The sequence below is a fragment of the Aulonocara stuartgranti genome (assembly GCF_965226115.1).
Source record: "Aulonocara stuartgranti genome assembly, chromosome: 9".
NCBI classification, from domain to species: Eukaryota; Metazoa; Chordata; class Actinopteri; order Cichliformes; family Cichlidae; genus Aulonocara; species Aulonocara stuartgranti.
In genome coordinates this window covers 15,076,759-15,096,659 of record NC_138960.1, presented here as the reverse complement: position 1 = coordinate 15,096,659, position 19,901 = coordinate 15,076,759, and the positions used below count along the sequence as shown (strand labels likewise).

The 19,901-nt window shown below is 41.0% G+C and overlaps 1 protein-coding gene across 12 annotated transcripts in view; it reads right to left on the bottom strand.

Moving 5' to 3' along the window:
* Window positions 1-312: 312 nt before the first annotated feature.
* rnf152 (ring finger protein 152) overlaps window positions 313-19,901 on the bottom strand; it is an 86,651-nt gene continuing 67,062 nt past the window's right edge. For 9 of the 12 annotated variants that reach the window (XM_082547505.1, XM_082547502.1, XM_082547506.1 and 6 more), the window contains one exon: window positions 313-6,161. In XM_082547505.1, coding sequence (XP_082403631.1) covers window positions 5,387-6,019 — 633 coding nt within the window. In that variant the 5' untranslated portion in view covers window positions 6,020-6,161 and the 3' untranslated portion in view covers window positions 313-5,386. The remainder of the gene's footprint in view (window positions 6,162-19,901) is intronic. The other 3 variants (XR_014279038.1, XM_082547503.1, XM_082547504.1) reach the window with 1 other exon arrangement.

Genomic DNA, 19,901 nt, shown 5'->3' with positions numbered 1-19,901 from the left:
TGCCTGTAAAAACAGAGGTGTTTTACTGCAGCAAGGCTGGATGCAGTTGGCCCCTGGGGGAACCTAATTACCACGGTGCCACTATATCAATAAATAAAAAAAGAAAAGAGGTTCCTGAGGGTAAACAAAAGGGAGTCTGCTCTCCACTGAGTTTACTCAACCATGACATATGGGATTTCAATACATAAAGCAACAGGGAATATGCTTTTGTTTTAAATCTTTTACATGGCTCAATTTCTTTTAATAAAAAAAGTTGATATATCACCAGAAAATAGGTGCAATTGAGGTTTAATTAAAGACAGAGTCCTTAGCTTAGATTCAGTGTTTGCTTTAATATTTCACTGAAAACAGCTGCTGCTTGCTTTGTCAGCCATCATCAGAGCTGACACACACAGGAAACTACAACAGGAACTTCACGGCATTGTACAAACACAGGCACAGAAATGACAAGCCTCCCTCTACACTTCTGTCTCTTAAGTTTCTGTTTTTGCTTTGTTTTTTGTTTGTTTGTTTTTTTTAAAGAAAGAAAGAAAACAGGAAGTACAGGGCACATTTTGATTGGAACAGAAATAAAACAATTAACACAGAGAATAAGAAGGAGATTCAGCGATGTGATTTGGTTTCTCTTTCAGTCAGTGGAGGGACTGAAAGAGATGAAATGGTAGTATAATGGGAGGAACAAGACTTTCTTCCAGGTGGATTTCATCCGCTGTCTTTAGCTTACATCACATGAAATGATGGATGGATAAAAGAAAAAGATGGGCTTGTTTTTCATTAACCTGTTTTTCTGCTTTTGAAGTCTTGTTCATGGTGGCCCATTGCTCACTAAACCGTAACATAGATCTTGGCCACACCACAAATTCACATTTTCACAGTTTATATTGGTTTTATTTGGCGTTTTAAATTTATATTCTTCCAGTTTATCACTAAAAATTTATGATTAAAACTAATGTTCTTAGTCTGGATACTGAAACTATTACATACAGACATCACATTTAGAGCTATGAGGTTTGTAGCAAATCAAAAGCTAATGGTCACCAAACACTCAATGGACTGGTGCTGAATCTTATTCATAAGCCTACTACTGGTTCTGGACCATACTACAGGTCTTAGTATGCCATCATCGATGCTTGATATTTATTCAGATTGATGAATACCATGGTATCTCCAGACTCTTTCACGTTTGTCACATGTGCTCAGTGTGAACGAGCTGAATGACGATTGAGGTGAACGGTGCTAGGGTCTGAGCACAGCTCCCTCATAGAGTCTGTTTCAGACTGTTTAGTTAGAAACGTGCGCTTGAGTAAACTTCCTGGAGTAAACAAAAATGCCCCGATGCATAAAACTGGGCCTGCTGCTGGGTTGATGACCTTCTTCAACCCTATCCAACTCATAATTACAGCTCAATGCAAATGTCCACATCACAGATTCATGGATATTGAGGGGCATTACACACATCCCTGGCATCAACAGTGTCAACCAAACAACATCGCTGAAAGAGCAACATGGCATTTTGTGCACTTTGATGTAAAGTTCATCATAAAAGTTGGTAACAGTCCTCTGTTAGCTTGCCTTGTGAAGACTGGTTGTTGTTCCTACACCAACTGCACCAAAAAATGCACATATGTCTTGCTTAAATTTACCCACAGTTCAAAGTGCAATGACGTTAACTATAAGGTTACTGAAAAACAGCAAGTATGGGAGAAGCAACCATGTTTTCCCTCTGTTCACTCTTTAAGACAAAAGCCTATAAGATGTTCCAGTGAGAGAGTTGGTCCTTTAAGTTCTTGGCTCTAAAGAAATTAAAAATAACCTTAGTTTTCAAGGACTCCTCAGACAGGTGAACACTGTGAGAGGTCAGTCCTTGTAGGGCTTAGGGTGGATATTGGTATTAAACCTGCCATTTAAATGGATGGCTGTGCTGTGTGGGAACATCAGCCAAAGATAAGTTGTTTGGCAAAAACTTTCAGCTACAAAAATACTATCTAACTAACACTATTCTAAGTGTGGACTAAGTGTGTAGTACTTGACAACAGGTTGGCAGAGTTGGATATTTTTTTGTTTTTGTCTCTTTTAAGCCCAAAGATTCCACAGATATCTGAGACATAGATACAAAAAAAACTTTAGCAGATATATTTGACCTTATGAAGCATGGCTGAATAAACCCATATGGGTTAAGCTGGTCTTTAAGAGCACATCCTTCACTTGTCCCCTTCAGCATTGCTCTTGTGGATTAAAAGTAGCAGTCATGCCACATTATGGTAATAAAACTGTGCATGACATACTTGTAATGCTTTAAACTGACATTTTGACTCAAGTTCCCAGTAGAAATGCTGTGATTCTACATTAGGCATCGAGATATGGGTGTTTTTAAATGTTAACAGTAATAAGAGCTTTGGGTTGCAAGGTCCATTAGAGGATCTTTTTGATGATTTAAAGGCAATGATGACATTTTAAGAAATGAATAACAATTTATTAATGTTTATTAAGCAATTATCTCCAACTAACAGGCATAAATAAAATCCAACTTTTTTTAATCTTGGAGAAAGCTATCTCCCCAAAACACCACTTAAACCCCAAGTGTTGAGAAATTAGAAAGTTCTTTAGAGCATATAGAACACAGAGTGCTAGGAGCTGGAAATATTTCAACTTTGAGTAACTTCAAAAGGACCTTCAGCGCTGTTTCGTAGCAACCAGCACGACACAAACCATTTCAGCTGAACTTAACTCCATCTATCCCTGCATCTGCAGAACAAAACAGCTGCCCCCTCTGCACCCTGAACGCCTTTTCAGGAGAGTGTCGCAGAGCTGAAAGGCAAAATATCTGAAGCACGTTTGATTTAATCTCTAAATTTATTTACTTTGAACAGTTTGGAATTCTTACTTTGGCGGCAGTCGATAAAATCATGCTGATAGGAATCCAACCCAATAAATATTGAGTATAAATCAAATAATATTTCTTCTAGTTTGTTTTTCAGGGTAAAAGTCATTTTATAGTTTAGGTGTCTGAAATAAACCTAGAGTATTATATTAAACATTATTTTTCTCATGTTTATCATTGGTGTGGTGAAACAAATCTGCGCGCCCTGAATAACTCATGTTTATTTAAGCTCAAACACACAAAAAAGGCTAAAATATGTCAAAGAAAAAGGAAATGATCAAAAATGACAATTACAATCATTCTGTACATGATGAGACTGCTGTACAAAAGCGTTTACCCTGTTTATGTGTACTGTACATCTACTGATTTACAGTAAGCAGACAAAATGCTTGCCTCAACATACAAAAGTGGGAATAAAATGAGTCCAGAAATATCCACCTCTGCAGTGAAATATTCAAAAGCAGATAAATCAATACAGCCCTCATTAACAGTAACCTTACAGCGGCCTCCCACTCTTGACTTGTTACTCACATACTACATAAACTCGTTGTTTTACAGTTCAGCCCATATACAAAGCAGTTTCAGAATTAAGGGGAAGATGAGAAGGTGGAGGAAGATGGCATGTGGGCTGCTGGCGAAGGCCTGGAGGATCTGGCTTTAGAGGATGAAGTCAGTATGAGGCGGGTCAGGATGAAAAAGCAAATGAACAAATTCAATCACATGAATAAACATCAAAAACATAAAAACTGAAAATAATAAAACAGAAGAATGCTGCAATTTTGAAAACTCAAATTTTTATGAGCTTGTTGGCTTCCTTGCAGAGAATTTGATGAGAGGATCAGCATCACTGTATCTGTCCATTCTCAGCTGGAGCTCAGCTCAAATGGGGAAACCATCTAGCCTTGGTTGCTTTAAAGTTAAAAAATGTGATTTCTTTTTTAATATATCCAAAGTTCTCGAATTACAGAAAAATATTTTCTGATTATTTTTTTGAAGAAGAACAAATGAAAAAAAGAAGAAAAAATATCAATAGAAAATATCAAGCTGTGATTTATTTATTTTTAAACAGGCAGAGATGTAGAAAGCTAGCCAATCAGCTAATTTGAGGGGAAAAAAAAAAAGTAAAATTTTGAATATTCATTAACTATTAAAATTAAGTTAACTTTAAAGTTAATAAATATGCCCTAACAGGTAAGCTCTATATTGGTACGTCTTGATGTTCAAATGTTTTATTTTTTAGAGCTTCATTTTGAAAGCTAACCTGCTAGCTAGTTACACGGACACAAGAGGAAAGCGTTAGCCTAGCTAACTTCAAAGTGAAGTTCTGATGCTCTAAAGCTAGTGCAACGTGTTTTTCTTGCAAAGATATCCCTTCTCTATAGCTTCAAGACAGATAAGAAGGTGATGCTGAACTTCTCATCCAATTGCCTGAAGCGAAGCTAAATTATTCTTCCAAATGCTCATCATTTTCATTTAAATTAATACCAATTCAAGGTCTTAATTTCTTCATTAAATTGCTTATACCAATTCTCTGTCAATTATGAGTTAATTGGCAATCCTAAGTGACAGCTTTAGATTGTTTTTGTGTGCAAACAACAGGCCAAAGTACAAGAGTATTTATCGTACAGTTATATAAGACAGAAAAACCTGATATATGAGAGGCTGGAACCAATGACAATCAATTCATTTAACATTGTTTATTTCTTAAAGCCCTAATAACACGACTCTGTACTACCTGTGTTTGTATTTCAGCTGGTATGTATGAACATTACAATCCATATTTTTGACAACGCAGCCTTTACTAACTATGTGGAACTATCATCACAGCAACAGTTTGTTCTGCACAGGTTGTGTTTTTGACAAAAAAAAAGAAGAAAAAAGAAAATTGATTTTAGCTCCTCAGAATATTCAGGCTGGAGGAGGCAGAAGAAAATCCTGCACAGTTAATTCCTGCAACATCAGGGAACGGTGAGCGGCCAAGTCCGGACTCCCTGTACTGCAGCACCAGCTGGAGACATCGCACTCGGAGCGGGCATTCATCTAAACAACTCTATGATGATGCATTTCTACAAACCACAGACTAAACGGGCAATCCAACCACAGCGAGTGTGAGTGTCAGCACAGTTTCCAGCCAAAAACAAATCGGCGGGCCAGAAACGTATCTGGAGGGATTCCCAAAGCGTTCTTTCAGGAAAAATGGAAGGAATGGAGAAAGGTGGGTGTTTCAACGCCAGCAGAGTGCTGTCCAATGAGAGGAGAGTGAAGATTTAAATGCATATTTCCATTTCAAGGATTAAAAAAAACTCCACAACATTAGACCAGTTTGTGGCTCTCCTTCCTGCCCTCTTCTTCTTTATCATCATCATCACTGTCTCTCTACACTGCACTGTAGTTTCCTTTAATGCCCTCGATGTGAGTTTAGTTCCCTCTCCTTAACAGAGTCCCACCCTGAGGAGAGGCAGGGCTGGTGGGAGGGAATCCTGAGGGGGTCCGCAGCGGCCTCCCTCAGCCGCAGGAAATAACAGTGAAGCGTTTGGAGATGCAGGACATGTTGTGCAGCACGATGCCCAGGAGGAAGAGCAGCACACACGCCACCAGGATCACTGTGCACACTCCAGACCATGTGGAGCCCTTTCCTGCTCCTCCCACTGGACCAGTAACCCTCCTCTCTCCCTCACTTCCCTCCAAACCTACACCGTCTAGACCCATAGCCAGACCCAGTGGCTGCTCCTCGGGCACAGTCACCACTGTCACCCCCTTCTGCTGGCTGCCGGGCAAGAAGCGACATCCCAGCTCCCCTGGCAGGCCCAGTGCCCGGTCTTTAGCGATGGGAAGCATGTAGCAGCCATTGCTGGGGAGGCGAATAAAGACAGGCGTGTGCTCAGAGGTGTGAGGGATGGCGATGACGGTGATGATGTCTGGGTCATCCGGGAGGTGAGACACGGACAGGCCCGGGGGGAGCTTGGTGACGCCACGACACCATGGGCAGCGGATCTCTTTCTGGCTGCTACGCATTTGGGTCAAACACACCGAACAGCATGTGTGTCGGCAATCCAGGAGTTTGGGTCGCCGTCGGGGGCTGTAGTAGTTAAAGCAGATCTGACACTCGAGCATCGAATCCTGGGAAAGAGTCTCCATTTCCAGGAAAAAAGGTATTTTCACAAGAGGGAAAACACAATTTAATCGGCTCTAGAAGAAATGCAGGGGGGGAAGCAGAGCTGGTTTCGTTCACGACTTCACAGTGATATTACGGCCCTTTGGGGGCAACATGGCCCTTCATCTGCAACAGAAAGAAAAAAAGGGAAAAAAACATCAATAAGAATTCAAGGTTTTGTACGCACATTGCAGAACTATCTACTGAGGATCTCTTCTTTTTGATCTTCATCATTTGATATCAAGAGTCTGCAGCATCAGCAGGAACTACAACACTTCTGACTCTGGAGAGAAAAAGGACACAGTGCAGCTGCTGTTTGCTTAAAGTCTTTTCACCAAAAACTCATCTCTCGGTAGCTTGCTCATCATTGAATACTCAAACATCGGCTCCAATATTTACCATTTCTCTGATGCAGAAAAGTCTTGTTTTTTGTGCCCAAACCCAATCTTTCATGACTGCACCGGTGCTTTTTCCTGCAGTTATTGCGGCTTTTAGAAACCATGCTGCTGAGCTGAGCGGTGTGTGTTTGACCTTTTGAAACAGCAACTAAAAGGTCAACTGACTCACTTGTTCCCAAGCTTTAATCAGCACAGGAAGTAGGTTAAATTTCCATCAGACACCTCTACAGCTTGACCATCTTTTTTTTTATAAAACATCAATTCATTGTTGTAAAATATGAGTGTGCAGGCTGGCTATTTTTACCTGTACAGAAGTTAGAAAGTGGTTACCAGTGATGGTAACATAGGCTGTATATAAAAATGGACATGTCACCTTGATAGTGTCTATTGGTTTGAAGGTTTGGCATTTTGGAGTTCGACATCAAGTGTTTTTTTAATGACAAGTTAGGAGTGGATCTGACTGCGAGAGTGCAGCAGACTCATATTCTAGAAACTTGTCAGTCAAGCATGTAGTGCTTTATCATCTACTTTAAAACTAATAACTGAGAGCATAAACACATGAGACCAGTATTTATAAAAGTTAAGTTGTTGCAAAAGTGGCAAAAAATTTTTGTTCAGAGACTGTCTGCAAAGTGCAACACTAGAAAAACAGATCCTGTTAAACATCAAATTTAGAGACCAGTCCCAGAGTCACACAGGCCTACAGACTGGTCAGTGACTGGCAATCTGATAGAGACCAATGCAACTGCGATGAGGTTTCCAATGTAGCACCATATTGAGGATTTGCAGACATGTGACCACTAACCACACGATTTGTCTGTAATTTGGGATGTGTGACGTGATAATGTAGAACAAGTGAATAAGGCCCAAGAACTGGAGACTAGACACAACCATATCCATGCAGCCTGTCACCAAGGAAAAATATGTATTTCCCAACTGGCTGGCAAAAGAAAACCTCGTTCTGATTGCTTTGATTTCTAGCGTGTGGCTGCAGACGAAGATTGAGTCACGTTTTTGGCTACAAACACTATTCAGCTACTCTAAGCACTAGTGAAACACACACTTAAAAATTGTATTTGCTTAATTAGTATTTTCAGAGAAACATGAAAGACTGCAAACGACCATGGCAATTAGCCACAGCAAACACTGAGGTTTTTGATGCAATACTTTCTTTGCAAATTTCCCCCAGCAATGTCCAGAATGACTTTTTTCCCTAACAACTACTGGTTACCAGGGAAAACAAGAACCTTTCCCTGATATAATAACAGCAAAGGCAAGAGGCCTTTTTTCTAAACAGTTATATCATGTCATGTTATGACCTAAATGTTAGCATTTAAAATGTATTGATTTAATGTGTATTAAATACAGTAATATGTAATTTATAATGAGTGCTTTGTTGTGCACCTGTATTGAATGGTTTTATGTGACCTTCATAGGGACTATAGGTTTGAAATCGCAGTTTTGCAAAAATCAGACTTTTTGACACTCAAAACTTATTATAATCTCACGGATGAAGTTAAAATATTGCTTTTATATGTGATTAGTGTTGCTAATGATAAGAGCCATCTTTCATGGTGGTTTAACGTCCACATGCCTGTGCTGAATGTGATTATGCGTTGCTCCAATAAGTGGTTATATATCAGCTTACTCTTCAGTTTCTCGGTCAAAGTATTGCAGAACTGTACTGGACTTTTCACTTTTCTTGTTTACAACTTCCTGTCCCATTAATTAAAAATATGTTTAAATATGATTGGCGCCGATGATTTCAGATATCGAAGCAACATCCAACTTCTTCCTAAATGTTCAATGTCTGTTTAATCTATTTAAAAGTATTAATCTGCTGGATCTAATTTTGAGGAGGTTTGACAGCGCCACGTGCCGTTAAAAATTAACAACCTCCTATCTCATAATTGTCTGTAAACCATGCATGCATTGTGGTTCAGCTAATGAGTACCTCCTGTTCTGGATTTTGCATTCATGTTGACAAAACAAATTGGTTTTGTGCAATCTGCTTGCTACTGCAGCAAAAACAAAATCACAGGGAGAATTAACCAAATGCCATCGTTTGCTCCTCTTATTGGACCTTCAAACTGTGCGTCTGCTGCTTTGTATTAGAGGAGCTTTCAGAACTTGCAAAGATGCTGTAAGAGTCATGTCAAATCACTAAATGCAACATGAGTCAGCAAGAGGAACGGATGTGACTTATGCACAGATAAGAGGCCTAGAAGAAGGGAAGGTACAAGCATAGTGGTCAAAATACAACAATGCATCATGAAGGATGAGGAGTCGTGATATGCAACAGACACTCTACACATCAGCCGGCAGTGGACTGCAGAAGAGGCGAGTTCACAAGACTCGTCGTCGGTATCTTTGTTAACCACGGCTAATTCTTTTCTCCTTCAGGCCACAAACTCCATAAACAGTTTCTTCCTCCTCCTCCTGCATAATCACGTCTCTACCGTGTTAATCCATGCGGAAGCTGTGATAGTTTGCTTTTGCAGATGATTAAATCCTGTCAAAATAGCACCAAGGAAACAATGAATACCAAACAGGGCCCTGCCGACTTTATATTTTATTTTCTCGCTGAAATTGTCAAGTGTGAAAATTGCTGAGGAGGGAAGGGTACATCTATCTTTCTCTACGCTGCCATCTCGGCGCCGTCGGCGTCCGTCCGGGCATGACTGTGGGCCGACGTCGAGGACGAAAAGGGTGGGTGGGTGGGGGTCGGCAAAATAAAGTGTTGACAGAAATGGGGAAAAAGGTGACCACTGATTGCCCTGCAACACTGCGCATCTTACACTGTTATCAAAAACAAGATCTTAGGCAATTAAACTCATCCTCTGGCCCTGTGGGGACATTGATGTAGCAGTGACAGATAAGAATGAGTTCACACTAAGCGTGCTTGGAGCGCTATATTCAGTCTTCTTTTAGTTTGGTTCACTTGAGTGAAAACAGATGATCACATTCGACCTTGAGTGGCATTAAACAACCACAACAAAAAAAAGGACAGGCTGGTCTGTTTGAAATAATTTCACTGACTGAGTCATCAATATATGCTGTAAGAAAAGCGTAGCCTAAGCACCCTCATGCATAATCACATCCTGCAGCTCTTCCTGGGGGATCCTGCATAGCCAGATGGGAAGCCTAATCCCTCCAGTGTATTCAAGGTTCGCCCTGGGGTTTCCTCCAAATTGCCCTAACCAGAACACCTCCTTAGGGACGCATGCAAGAGGAATCCTGATCAGAGGGCTGAGCCACCTAAACGAACGCTTTCCAGAATAAAGAAGCAACAAAACCCTTCCCTGATTTGCAAGACCGTTAACCTCTTTTCTGAATACTGATTCTATTTAGCTTTAATTTTTAGTCATTCGCCAGTATAGCAATTTGATAGAAGATGGTGAATTCCATGCGCAGATATTTTGAAGGTGAATGTTTTGCACTTTTTTCAGTTTCACTACCACTCAGCAACTAGTCGGCAAGCTTTACATGCAAACAACAGGTGACTGCAGCAATCTGTTAGCGACGTTTTTTGCTGCACACTCTTTACTACTGATTTCACCTAATTGCAGCAAACAACCATTCACCAACCAGTCAAGGATTGCATTTGATATCCTAGCATGTGGAGGTTACCATGGGGTCACATATTGGTCTGTAAAGCGAGAAAGTGAAACCAAAGCAAAACTAAGAAAAAGGGATACAAAGCAAGCTGGAAAAAGAACAATAACTCTAACACATGAACATGTGATATATATTACATGTAATGTTTTAATTGCAGAGTTCGTGAAAGCATCAGGCTGGGCATTTCAGAGGCTAAAACCCAGAAGGTGATGTATTAATGATCATTTGACTAAATAGTAATATCGCAGCTTTATTAGGCAAGTCCAAGTATGTTGGTACAATGTTGCACTTTCCTTCAGAAAGTTATGATGAGATCTTAAGAGAGTCCTGTCGTGGAGCATCTCTAGTGTCTGTAGTCAGCATCCTCCACTCGGCCGCCCCGCCTCCCTCCCCTGCCTTCAGCACCAGCACCCCCTAAGGCAAAACTCCCTCTCCAGCTGAGTCTGGAGGCTAGACCCACAATTCCTCCTCCTCCTCACTCTGCACTCCCCAGCTGACCCAGTTTCTCCACACTGAGTCAAAGCTGGGAAAAGGTGCAGAAAATTTCCCCTAGTTCCATGGAAAAGTGAGCAAGAAGAGCAGAGAGAGACAGACAGAAACCTGCCCTTGAGGGGGGGAAAGACAGCCCAGGGTATTACTGAATCCTTCTCCCAAAGATAAGGATTAGCTTTGATCTGACATAAATGCTTTGTGGCTCAATATTCCCATACACCCAGTCGCTCTCCCTCTTTTCTTCCCTCCTGACTGCAAATGCTTTCCTCCTCTGCTTTACATCAGTTCAGGATTTTCACTTTCCAAGTGACTTTTTTGCTCTCCTCCCTTTGGCCTTTTCCTTTCTATGCATTTTGTCAACGCCATTGATGAAAATAAAGCCACATGATATAAAAATACAGCATAGACTTGTAAAATAAGAAAAGTGCACTTTGTTTTAGTTTAATAAAATTGTCAAAAAGACTAATACGATAGCAGGTTTGAATGAATAGCCTGTGCTGTACAGTTGAGTAAGTCATAACCACAAACCCACTCCAAAACCCTGCGACGTAACCTGACATCACTCCCCCTGGAAATTTAACTCTCAGGAAATGTTGCATCGACACAACCTGTAACTATTGTGGTTTTTGAGTCCAGTTCTGGCCAACCACAGTGTGTGTGAAAGGTCAGTGGTTGGTGGTTCCTGCAGTCATTTATACGATCTACAATAAATCATTAGATCTATTAATGCAAACAATGAGCCTTATTTGTTGCATTTACACTAAACTTTACTACTTTTCCCTGGTGCCTTTTACTTTTTGCTCACACACTTGTTTAATTTAATAACATAATAATAATTATAAGAATAAAAACATATTCTGACTATAGAAACTTCCACACACTCCCACGCTTCATTAATTTCCTTGTGTTGTTATACTGTGTTTAGACCTTGAAGCCACATTACAGATCCACATATAAACAATGTTTGTGTCTTTTAAGGGTTAGACAGTAACAGACCGCCATGAACTGCTGTAGTAATTATCGACTTCTGGTGTGTTCGTGTTCAGAGTGCAGTTCAAATGTTAATTAAAGCATTCTTTCTGTAGCTGTGTAAGACATGAAGCCTGGGAAGGGCTAAAAAAAAAAAAAAAATGTAATTTTAATACATAAGTACAAACACTGTTAAGTGCATCTGGTTGCAACAACTAGAAGACTTAGAAGGACATTGGCCCCACTTGGGCTAAGGGGTGACTGCAGTTGGCATCTACCCTGAAGGTTTTGGGTCTAGCCCAGCGGTCCCCAACCTTTTTTGCGCCACGGATTGGTTTATGCCTGACAATATTTTCACAGACCATCTTTTAAGGTATCGCAGATACAACAAAATAAAACCAGTACCGGTACCAAAAAAAGATTTATTTATAACACACAGGAAAAGACACAGGGAAACTGAATTGACTATAAAAATGATTCAAAAAATAATAATAATAATAATAATAATAATAAAGCTAAAAACCGATAAAAACCCTGAAAACCATCAATTTCACACCCGAGCCTCAACTCTCGCGGCCCGGTACCAAACGACTCAGTCTGTTGGTCTAGCCCAGTCAGGATGTGCGATTTAGCCCTTCTCTTTGTTCTCTTTAGTGATAAAAATGTCGTTCTTCAGATTGTGTAGCTAGCTTTAAAGCTTTAAACGAAATTGCAATTGTAACTGCAAGAGTGAGTGTTTCCATGGAAAAAGCAGAGACGAACTGATGTGTGCTCACGCTCGGATCGTTCATCGGAGTGTGGGCATAGTCCAACCGGGGAGTGGGCAGAAGGGGACACTCTGGATTGGATACAGTACAGAGCAACCTCTGTTTGTGACAGAGCCCACAAACTCCTCTTTAAAGTGTTCACAGAGGTCAGCAGAAGGCTCTTTTCCCACAGACCTTTTTGCAACCACAAGTATTGCCCCCTAGTGGTCTTTAACAGAGTGCAGGTTTAACATACTTTGTTAGCTTAACTTTGCAGACCTGAAAGCTTTGTCTATCTTTTACACTGCCTGCAGCATCATTTTTATGTATTATTTGTAATTTTTTTTTAACATTTGTGTGAATAAAGAAAGTAATTAAAGTATTTTTTTAGTTTTAACATGATAGAAGAGAATTGGTTGCAGTTCTGGGAAACAGAAAAAGATTTACAATACCCACACGGGATAAAAGTACACGTGTATCATTATCATTCCCAATGCACTTTATGTACACAACAACCACCACCACGGGGTATTTCTCTGTAAATTATAACTGTCTGCGCATAGTATAATATTTTGCGTACACTACACTAGTTTTCTTATTTATATTTTTTTATATTTTTATTTTTCTAATACATCTCTAATTTTATTCTGTCCCTTGCGGTAATGAGTGAATTTCCCCAGTGTGGGATTAAATAAAGTCAGTGTCTATAATTAGCACAGATTATTTATGTTTTGGATTAATTTTTCAAAATCCATCGCCACCATTTTCCAAAATCTGTCACCATCATCGTCACAATCTGTCATGTCTGGGTTTTAGTTTTTTTGTTGTTGTTCCCTGAAAATGGGGAGGGATGATAATAGAAAATCAGCCACACGGTATCGTTTTCTCAGCCTGTAAGAAAAAAAAAAAAGTCCTTGTCTGCTCTCAAGGAGCGTTGTGAGGCCATGAAATAACAGCAAGGAGCTGGAGGACCAAACGTGGCTGCGACTTAACAATATGATTTATCGATTCAACTGAGCTGTAACCAGGACAACCTGGCTGACCCACTTACTGTCACACCTACATACTGTGGATATGCAACAACGAAATATCCACAAAAGGTCCAACAGGAGCAGCGTTGAACAACAGCAACCTGAGACTGAAGCGCACCTGGAGACGGTTTGTTTGAAGGAAAGTTTACAGCGTGGGAGGAGGGAATGAGGTCCGATTTAGTAACGATGCAGAGTGACCGAGCAGCAGCCTCCGTAGGCCCATCGCGCCTGTGGTCCTCTGGGAGTGACCAACAGAAAACAACCCCTCCCCACGGGGCCTCCGCACACAAACGAGGAGGAGGACAGAAAAAGTGTTCCTTCTCGCAGACAGGAGTTAAAAATAACCACAACAGCCACAGCTCCACATGGCCGACATAATAAAGAAGCTGGAAGCAGCGTTGGGGAGAGCTTTGCTAATCCGGCGGTTTGCACCCGTGAAATGTCAGTGAGCTGATGATGTACAGTGTGAGCTCGAGGGAGACAAAAGAGCAGAAGACAAAGGAAATTCCTGAAAGGGTTGATAGTTTGTTTTGGCATATTTGGTTTTTTTAAAATACTACAGACAAAAAAACTCAGGTGAGGTCAAAACAAAAGCAACACCTCGACCCACAAGAGCCAACAAGATGCTTCAACTAACAAACTGACACACAAACTTAGTGTTCATGTGTCTAAAGGATCCTATGTCACTGCTAACCAGATCTCTTAGGAACTGAAGTGTTCTTCTACACTAACAAAATGACATTTAAAAAAAAAAAAAAAAAAAAAATTAAATCAATGCTGTCAGCTCAATGTTTTTGTCAGATCTCAACCAGATTTGCCCAGATTGAGGTTGGAAAAAATTAGACCGCAATCAGAAACTGATCTATTTTGAATTTTTCTTTTTACTTTGAAGTTGAGAACAAATAAAACCACAAACATTACTGTCAGGAGGACTGGACACGGGTTCATGTATCTAAAAGTCTAAAAATGAGAAAATTAAAGCACTCACCCGGTACAAGTCGTAATGAAAATCACGACTTGTTAATGTCATATTGAACACAACGGTGTCCAATAAATTGTTGCATTTGGCCGTCATAATCTTTATGAGAACAGCTGATCATGACTTGTGATTTTCTCACATGTCACTGCTTCCAAGAGGCCAGAATTTAAACAATCTGAAAATATCCTCCACACCATTACACCACCATCACCAGCAGCAGCCTGAACTGTTGAAACAAGGCAGGATGGATTCATGCTTCCATGTTACTTAAGCCACATTCTGAGCCTACCATCATGTTACGACTGTGTTGCAGCAGAGACTCAACAGACCAGACAGCGTGTCTTTAATCCTCTGCTGTCCCGTGTGGGTGAGCCTGTTTGAATTATAGACTCAGTTTGCTGTTCTTAGCTGACAGGAGTGCCATCCAGTGTGGTTTTCTGCTGCTGTAGCTTCAAGCTTTGGTTTGTTGTGCATTCATTGATGTTCTTCTGGATACATTGGATGTAATAAATGGTTGTTTGAGCTACTGTTGCCTTCCTATCCGCTCAAAGCAGTCTGGCCATTCTCTGCTGACCTCTGACATCAACACATTTTCACCCAGAGAAACAACACTCACTGGATATTTTCTCTTTTGTGGGTTAAACCTTAGTTGTGTGAGAAAATCCCAGCAGATCAACAGTTGCTGAAATACTCACACCAGTACTTCTCAACCACATCTGCATGCTAAATTGCTGCCAATCACATATTTGCATCAATGAGGAGTTGCCAGTGAATGTAACTCGTCAGTTTAGTCAGAACAATCTGGAAAACCCTGAAAACGTATTTCTGCAGCAGCTTCCTAACAATAAATTTGCTTCTGATCCACCATCATGAACAAACAACTCAAACCAACATCAAAGAGCTGAAGCACCTGCGTTCTCCCCGGCAAACATCTATGAAATGGCAGTGTTGCCTCCAGGGTCACTGCAATAGGTTACTACTGATTAGTGTGAAAATTGGTGTGGAAATCTGTGCTGTGGCCCTGCTACCATTGTTAAAAAACGATCAATTCAACCTGTGAAAAACCAGTTTCATCCAGTTAACCCACTTATTCATCCACAACTGCATCCAGATTTGCTTTTAATAAACACACAGACAGACGCTGATGTAGCTCACTGCTGGAACTCATCGCTCACCTCCACCCCACTTTGCTTTTTTCACCTGTGTCGCCTTCAGTGTCAAATAAACTGACCAGCATAGCTGCAGAGTGCCAACATCACCGCTTTAATGTATTCCGTGACATGACAGACAAATGGGGATGAAGTGTTGGTTTTACTGCAGCTAATCATCACTAATGTATTCCAATTTTTTTAATCTTTCCATCAACATTCATGTTTTCAGCTGCAGGCTCTTTGCAACAACATAAATGTTATAGTGTGAATAAACATGCCAAATCAAACGTGCTCTCCTCTGCTGTGTGTCAGGACTGCAGGCATTGTGCTGAGGCAGCGTTTGCATAAAGCTGCTGTGTCGATTTTCTCTCCCACACATCACGAGTCTGGATGGGTCTCAACACTTCTCCTCCAGAGTACATTTAACTGAAGGTGAAGTGGTCAAGCAGGAGCTGCTGGGGTTAAGGCTCAAGCAGCTGTGTGTGCGCGCGTATGTGCGTGTGTTTTAATCCAAAACTCATCAATTTCGTTAAACTGCAGCCCATTTTTCATACACATTTCATGTTAACTGCACAGGCGAGAAGGGCAAAGAACAGGCTGTCCTTGAGACGTTACATTTTACAGTACATATGTGACTGTGGGCTCAAGAGTAGAGTACAGAATGAGGACCAGTTTTTGATTTTAGTGGGCATGGAGGCCCACTGTGCATAATGGGCACAGTGCAGAGGTTCAAGTGTTAAGGGGGACACACCTGAAAAGTTGTGATGTTCTGTACAGTCCTGTGTGGTATAATTTCATTCATCTTCTTTTGGCTATTCTTTTTAGCGGTCACCACATCTGCCTCCATCTCACCTGTCCTAACAACTGTCTGCATGTCCTCCTTCACTACATCCATAAACCTTTTCTGTGGTCTTTCACTTTTACTCCTGCCAGGAACCTCTATTTTCAACATCCTTTGTTCAATGCATCCACTATCCCTCTTGTGCACTTGTCCAAACTCTTTCCTCTCTAACCTGCTTAACCTGAGCTGATGTGCTTCTTGTTTATCCTGTCCATTCCACTCAATGGAAATCACAATAAAAATCTTATCATCTTCAGTTTGGCCTCCTGTCTTGTCTCCTGTCTCCGAATCTTAGATAAGTCCTGCAAGTAAGTCCTGGTATTATCTTGTAAATGTTCCCTTTCATTCTCTCATTCTTTCATCTCCACCCACTCCACCCTGCCGGCACTCTGTTCTTTGCCTCTCTTCTCCACTGTTTCTTGTATGCAAATTTTATCCACTTTACTCTATTTGCTTCTTATACCCGTCTCCCTCTCATTCATACACATGTATTCTTTCAAGCTTCTACTGACACTCAATCCTTTTTTTTCTACAACATACCTCCACCTCTCCAGGCTCTCTTCCACCTGCTCCCCACCCTTACTACAGATCAATATTATCTGTAAACATCATAGTCCACGGAGACTCCCAGCCAGCCTCATCTAGCAGTCTGTCCACCACCACTGCAAACAAAAAAGTGCTCAGATCTGTGATGTAATCCCACCCCCACCTTGAGCCCATCTGTCACTCCTATCACAAACATCACAACTGTCTCGCTGTCCTCATGCACGTCCTGCACCACCCTCGCTTACCTCTCTGCCTCTCCTGGCTTCGTTATGGTGTACCACAGTTCCTCTCTTGGTAGTTTATCATATGCTTTCTCTAAAGCCACAATAACACCATGAAACTCCTTCTGACCTCTCTACACTTCTCCATCAACAACCTCAAAGGAAACATTGCATCAGTAGTGCTGCTCGCTGATCATCACCTCTCCCCTTAACTTGGCTTCAACAACTCTTTCCCATAGCTTCATGGCATGGCTCATCAGCTTTATTGCTCTGCAGTAGCTACAGCTCTGCATCACCCTTACTCTTGAAAATTGGAATCAGTACTTGTGGGATTTTAGGTTTTGGAGTACTGGTGAACAGAAAAGATAAACTGTGGCTTTTAAAATGTCACGGGCACATTTTATTATTGGTCACTAGTAGCACCGAAAAGAACATTTTTTTTCCTTGTTACACTAAATGATATAAATCATAAACATTCATGCAAAAGAAGAATTAAAAATCTGCAGCTAAGCCTGTTGAACAGACCAAACACAATGACACGCACACTGTCACAAGGCATGATGGGTAATGCCAGCTAGCTGCTGGGTTACTGTGCTGCTTTAAACAGTAAAGACAGATACAGTAAAAGAAAGTAGAGAGGCTGTGTGCTTGACTCAGAAAGGGTAAGGTGAGCCAAAGATAACGAGTTACTGAAGACAGAAGAATTTCTACCCCAGAATTGGGAAGAACGACTCCAAGCTGAGTTTGTTTCTAAGCTTCTCGCTGTGATCAAAGTGCAAACTACTGCTTCCCTAATGCTTCTTTACAACAGCAGCTTAACCAAACCTGAGTCCACATTAGTAATCGTACCGTTTTTCTCTGCGTATTTAAGCATATATTACGTGCACACATTAGCTGACACTGTTGTATCTGCGCGTTTCTTTCTGTGCATCACATATAATGTGATAGTGTTGCACTGTGTGTATGTGTGTCAGCAGAGCAGACGGAGCGTCTGAAAGAGGCCTGTGCAGCCGACCACTGCAGGATACATTATGGCAATTTCCAGCTTGAGAAGCCAGAGAGAGTCAGAGCTGGCAGAACTGCTGGATGGATTCCCTCCACCAGCACAGGTCTGCCTGTGCAGCACTGTCCGTCACATCAACTCCCGCAATGCTGGGAGGTTACCTGGTGAGAACTGACTTCATCCAGTACCTCTCTCCAGGTACAAAAACAAAGTCTTAACTTAAAATCAGCTATAAAAGCCAGTGAGAATTTAGACAAAACTAATGTCAGCTGCATTTCAGTTTCAACTGTAGTTTAATTATAAAGCATAACAACAATTCATCCCAGGATGATTTACAGTGACTTACAGAGTCCATTATATTACAGATGGATAATTCAACCTTATAAACTTAAAACTGAAACTTTAAATGTATCGCTTTCTCCAATAAATATAAGACCAGAAAGCACACTTCTACTGAAGCCACAGACTGGTTATGAAGACTTGAGTTGACAATCTTTGCAGTCAACAACATGAAACTGGATGCTTTCCCTGGTTTATTAACTTTTCTGACTACAACAACACAATATGTACATCACGTTTTAATGTATGAGACTATAAACTTGCACACTGACCTTGTAAAAGCCTCAAAAATCTTTTTAGTGAAATAAAAGATCGATTGAGCAGAGGACACAACTGCTGCCGGCCATTAAAAAGAAGCCCAGTTTAAGTCGCTTTCAGGATTGGCTTCACGTTTCAGCCCATGAAGCTTCATCCATCCTTTAAACTGCCTATGACTACAGCATGATGCATCCCTTCAACTTTCACAGAGGTCGCAGTAAGTCCAAAAAACTCCCTCTGGAAAACTAATCAATGTTCCTCTCTGCTCTTTGATGAGAGGCATCTCTATCCTGAGAAAACATGCAATTTTTAAAGCAGAAAAAGGTCATCGCTGCGACTACAGCAGCCGGAGGCTCGATCTACATCTGCAGATTCAAATAAAGATCCAGGTGCTTGGAGATACAGGCAAGCGCAGCAGCTCTGGCTAAACTTCAAAACAGCACTGACAGTTTTAATTAAGCTAATCTTCTTACAGAAATTATGTAAATGAGGATCACACAAATTATCAACTGTGGGACAATGGCACTGTTATTATTTTATGTTGTTTCCTGGAAGAAAAAAAAAGTTTGAATAATATTTCAAAAACAAAGAAAAACTTTCAGAGGTTAATGCAGTCTCCAGATGACTCATAGCTCATAATGTGCTTTTTTCCTCCCATGGCAGAAATCATTTTGTACCATCAGGTCTTCAAATGGAGCACATCTCGCTGCAGAATGAAACACTTCAATTCACTTATTAAATAACGGAGTTCACAGGTGAGGTGATGGCATTTAAGGACAGGCCGTGAGGCTGTGAGAAGACATTTGAGAGAACCAAAAAAAAAAAAAAAAACCAGAAACCATAATCACAGGTGTATGAAGAAGAGCTTTTCTCTGTCTCTGTGTGTTTTTGCCCTGATTTGTGGGTTTTAAGCCTGACAGGAAGTGGTAAATAAGACTCTCTGGTACCTGAGATAATGCACCTCGACCCCGATCCCTCAGTATGAGCTCATTCGCACATCAGGAAGCAGCACAGCAGGAATTTGTGTGCGTGTTGGTGTAGGTGTTCGTGTGTGTGCGTCCATTTGCAGCATTTTCACAGCACAAGCTCTAAAAACTCCAAGCTTGAGTGTCTTTTAGAAGCTCGGCAGGAAAACATTCAGGGAAAAAAAAAGAAGAAGAAAAAAAGAACCAGTCGATTAGAGAGTCATCACACGTATCGCCTCCTCTTCAACCTGCACCTTGGCTCGCACATCCATCGACGGCAGCGCTGCCAGCTAACGCTTTCAAGAGTCT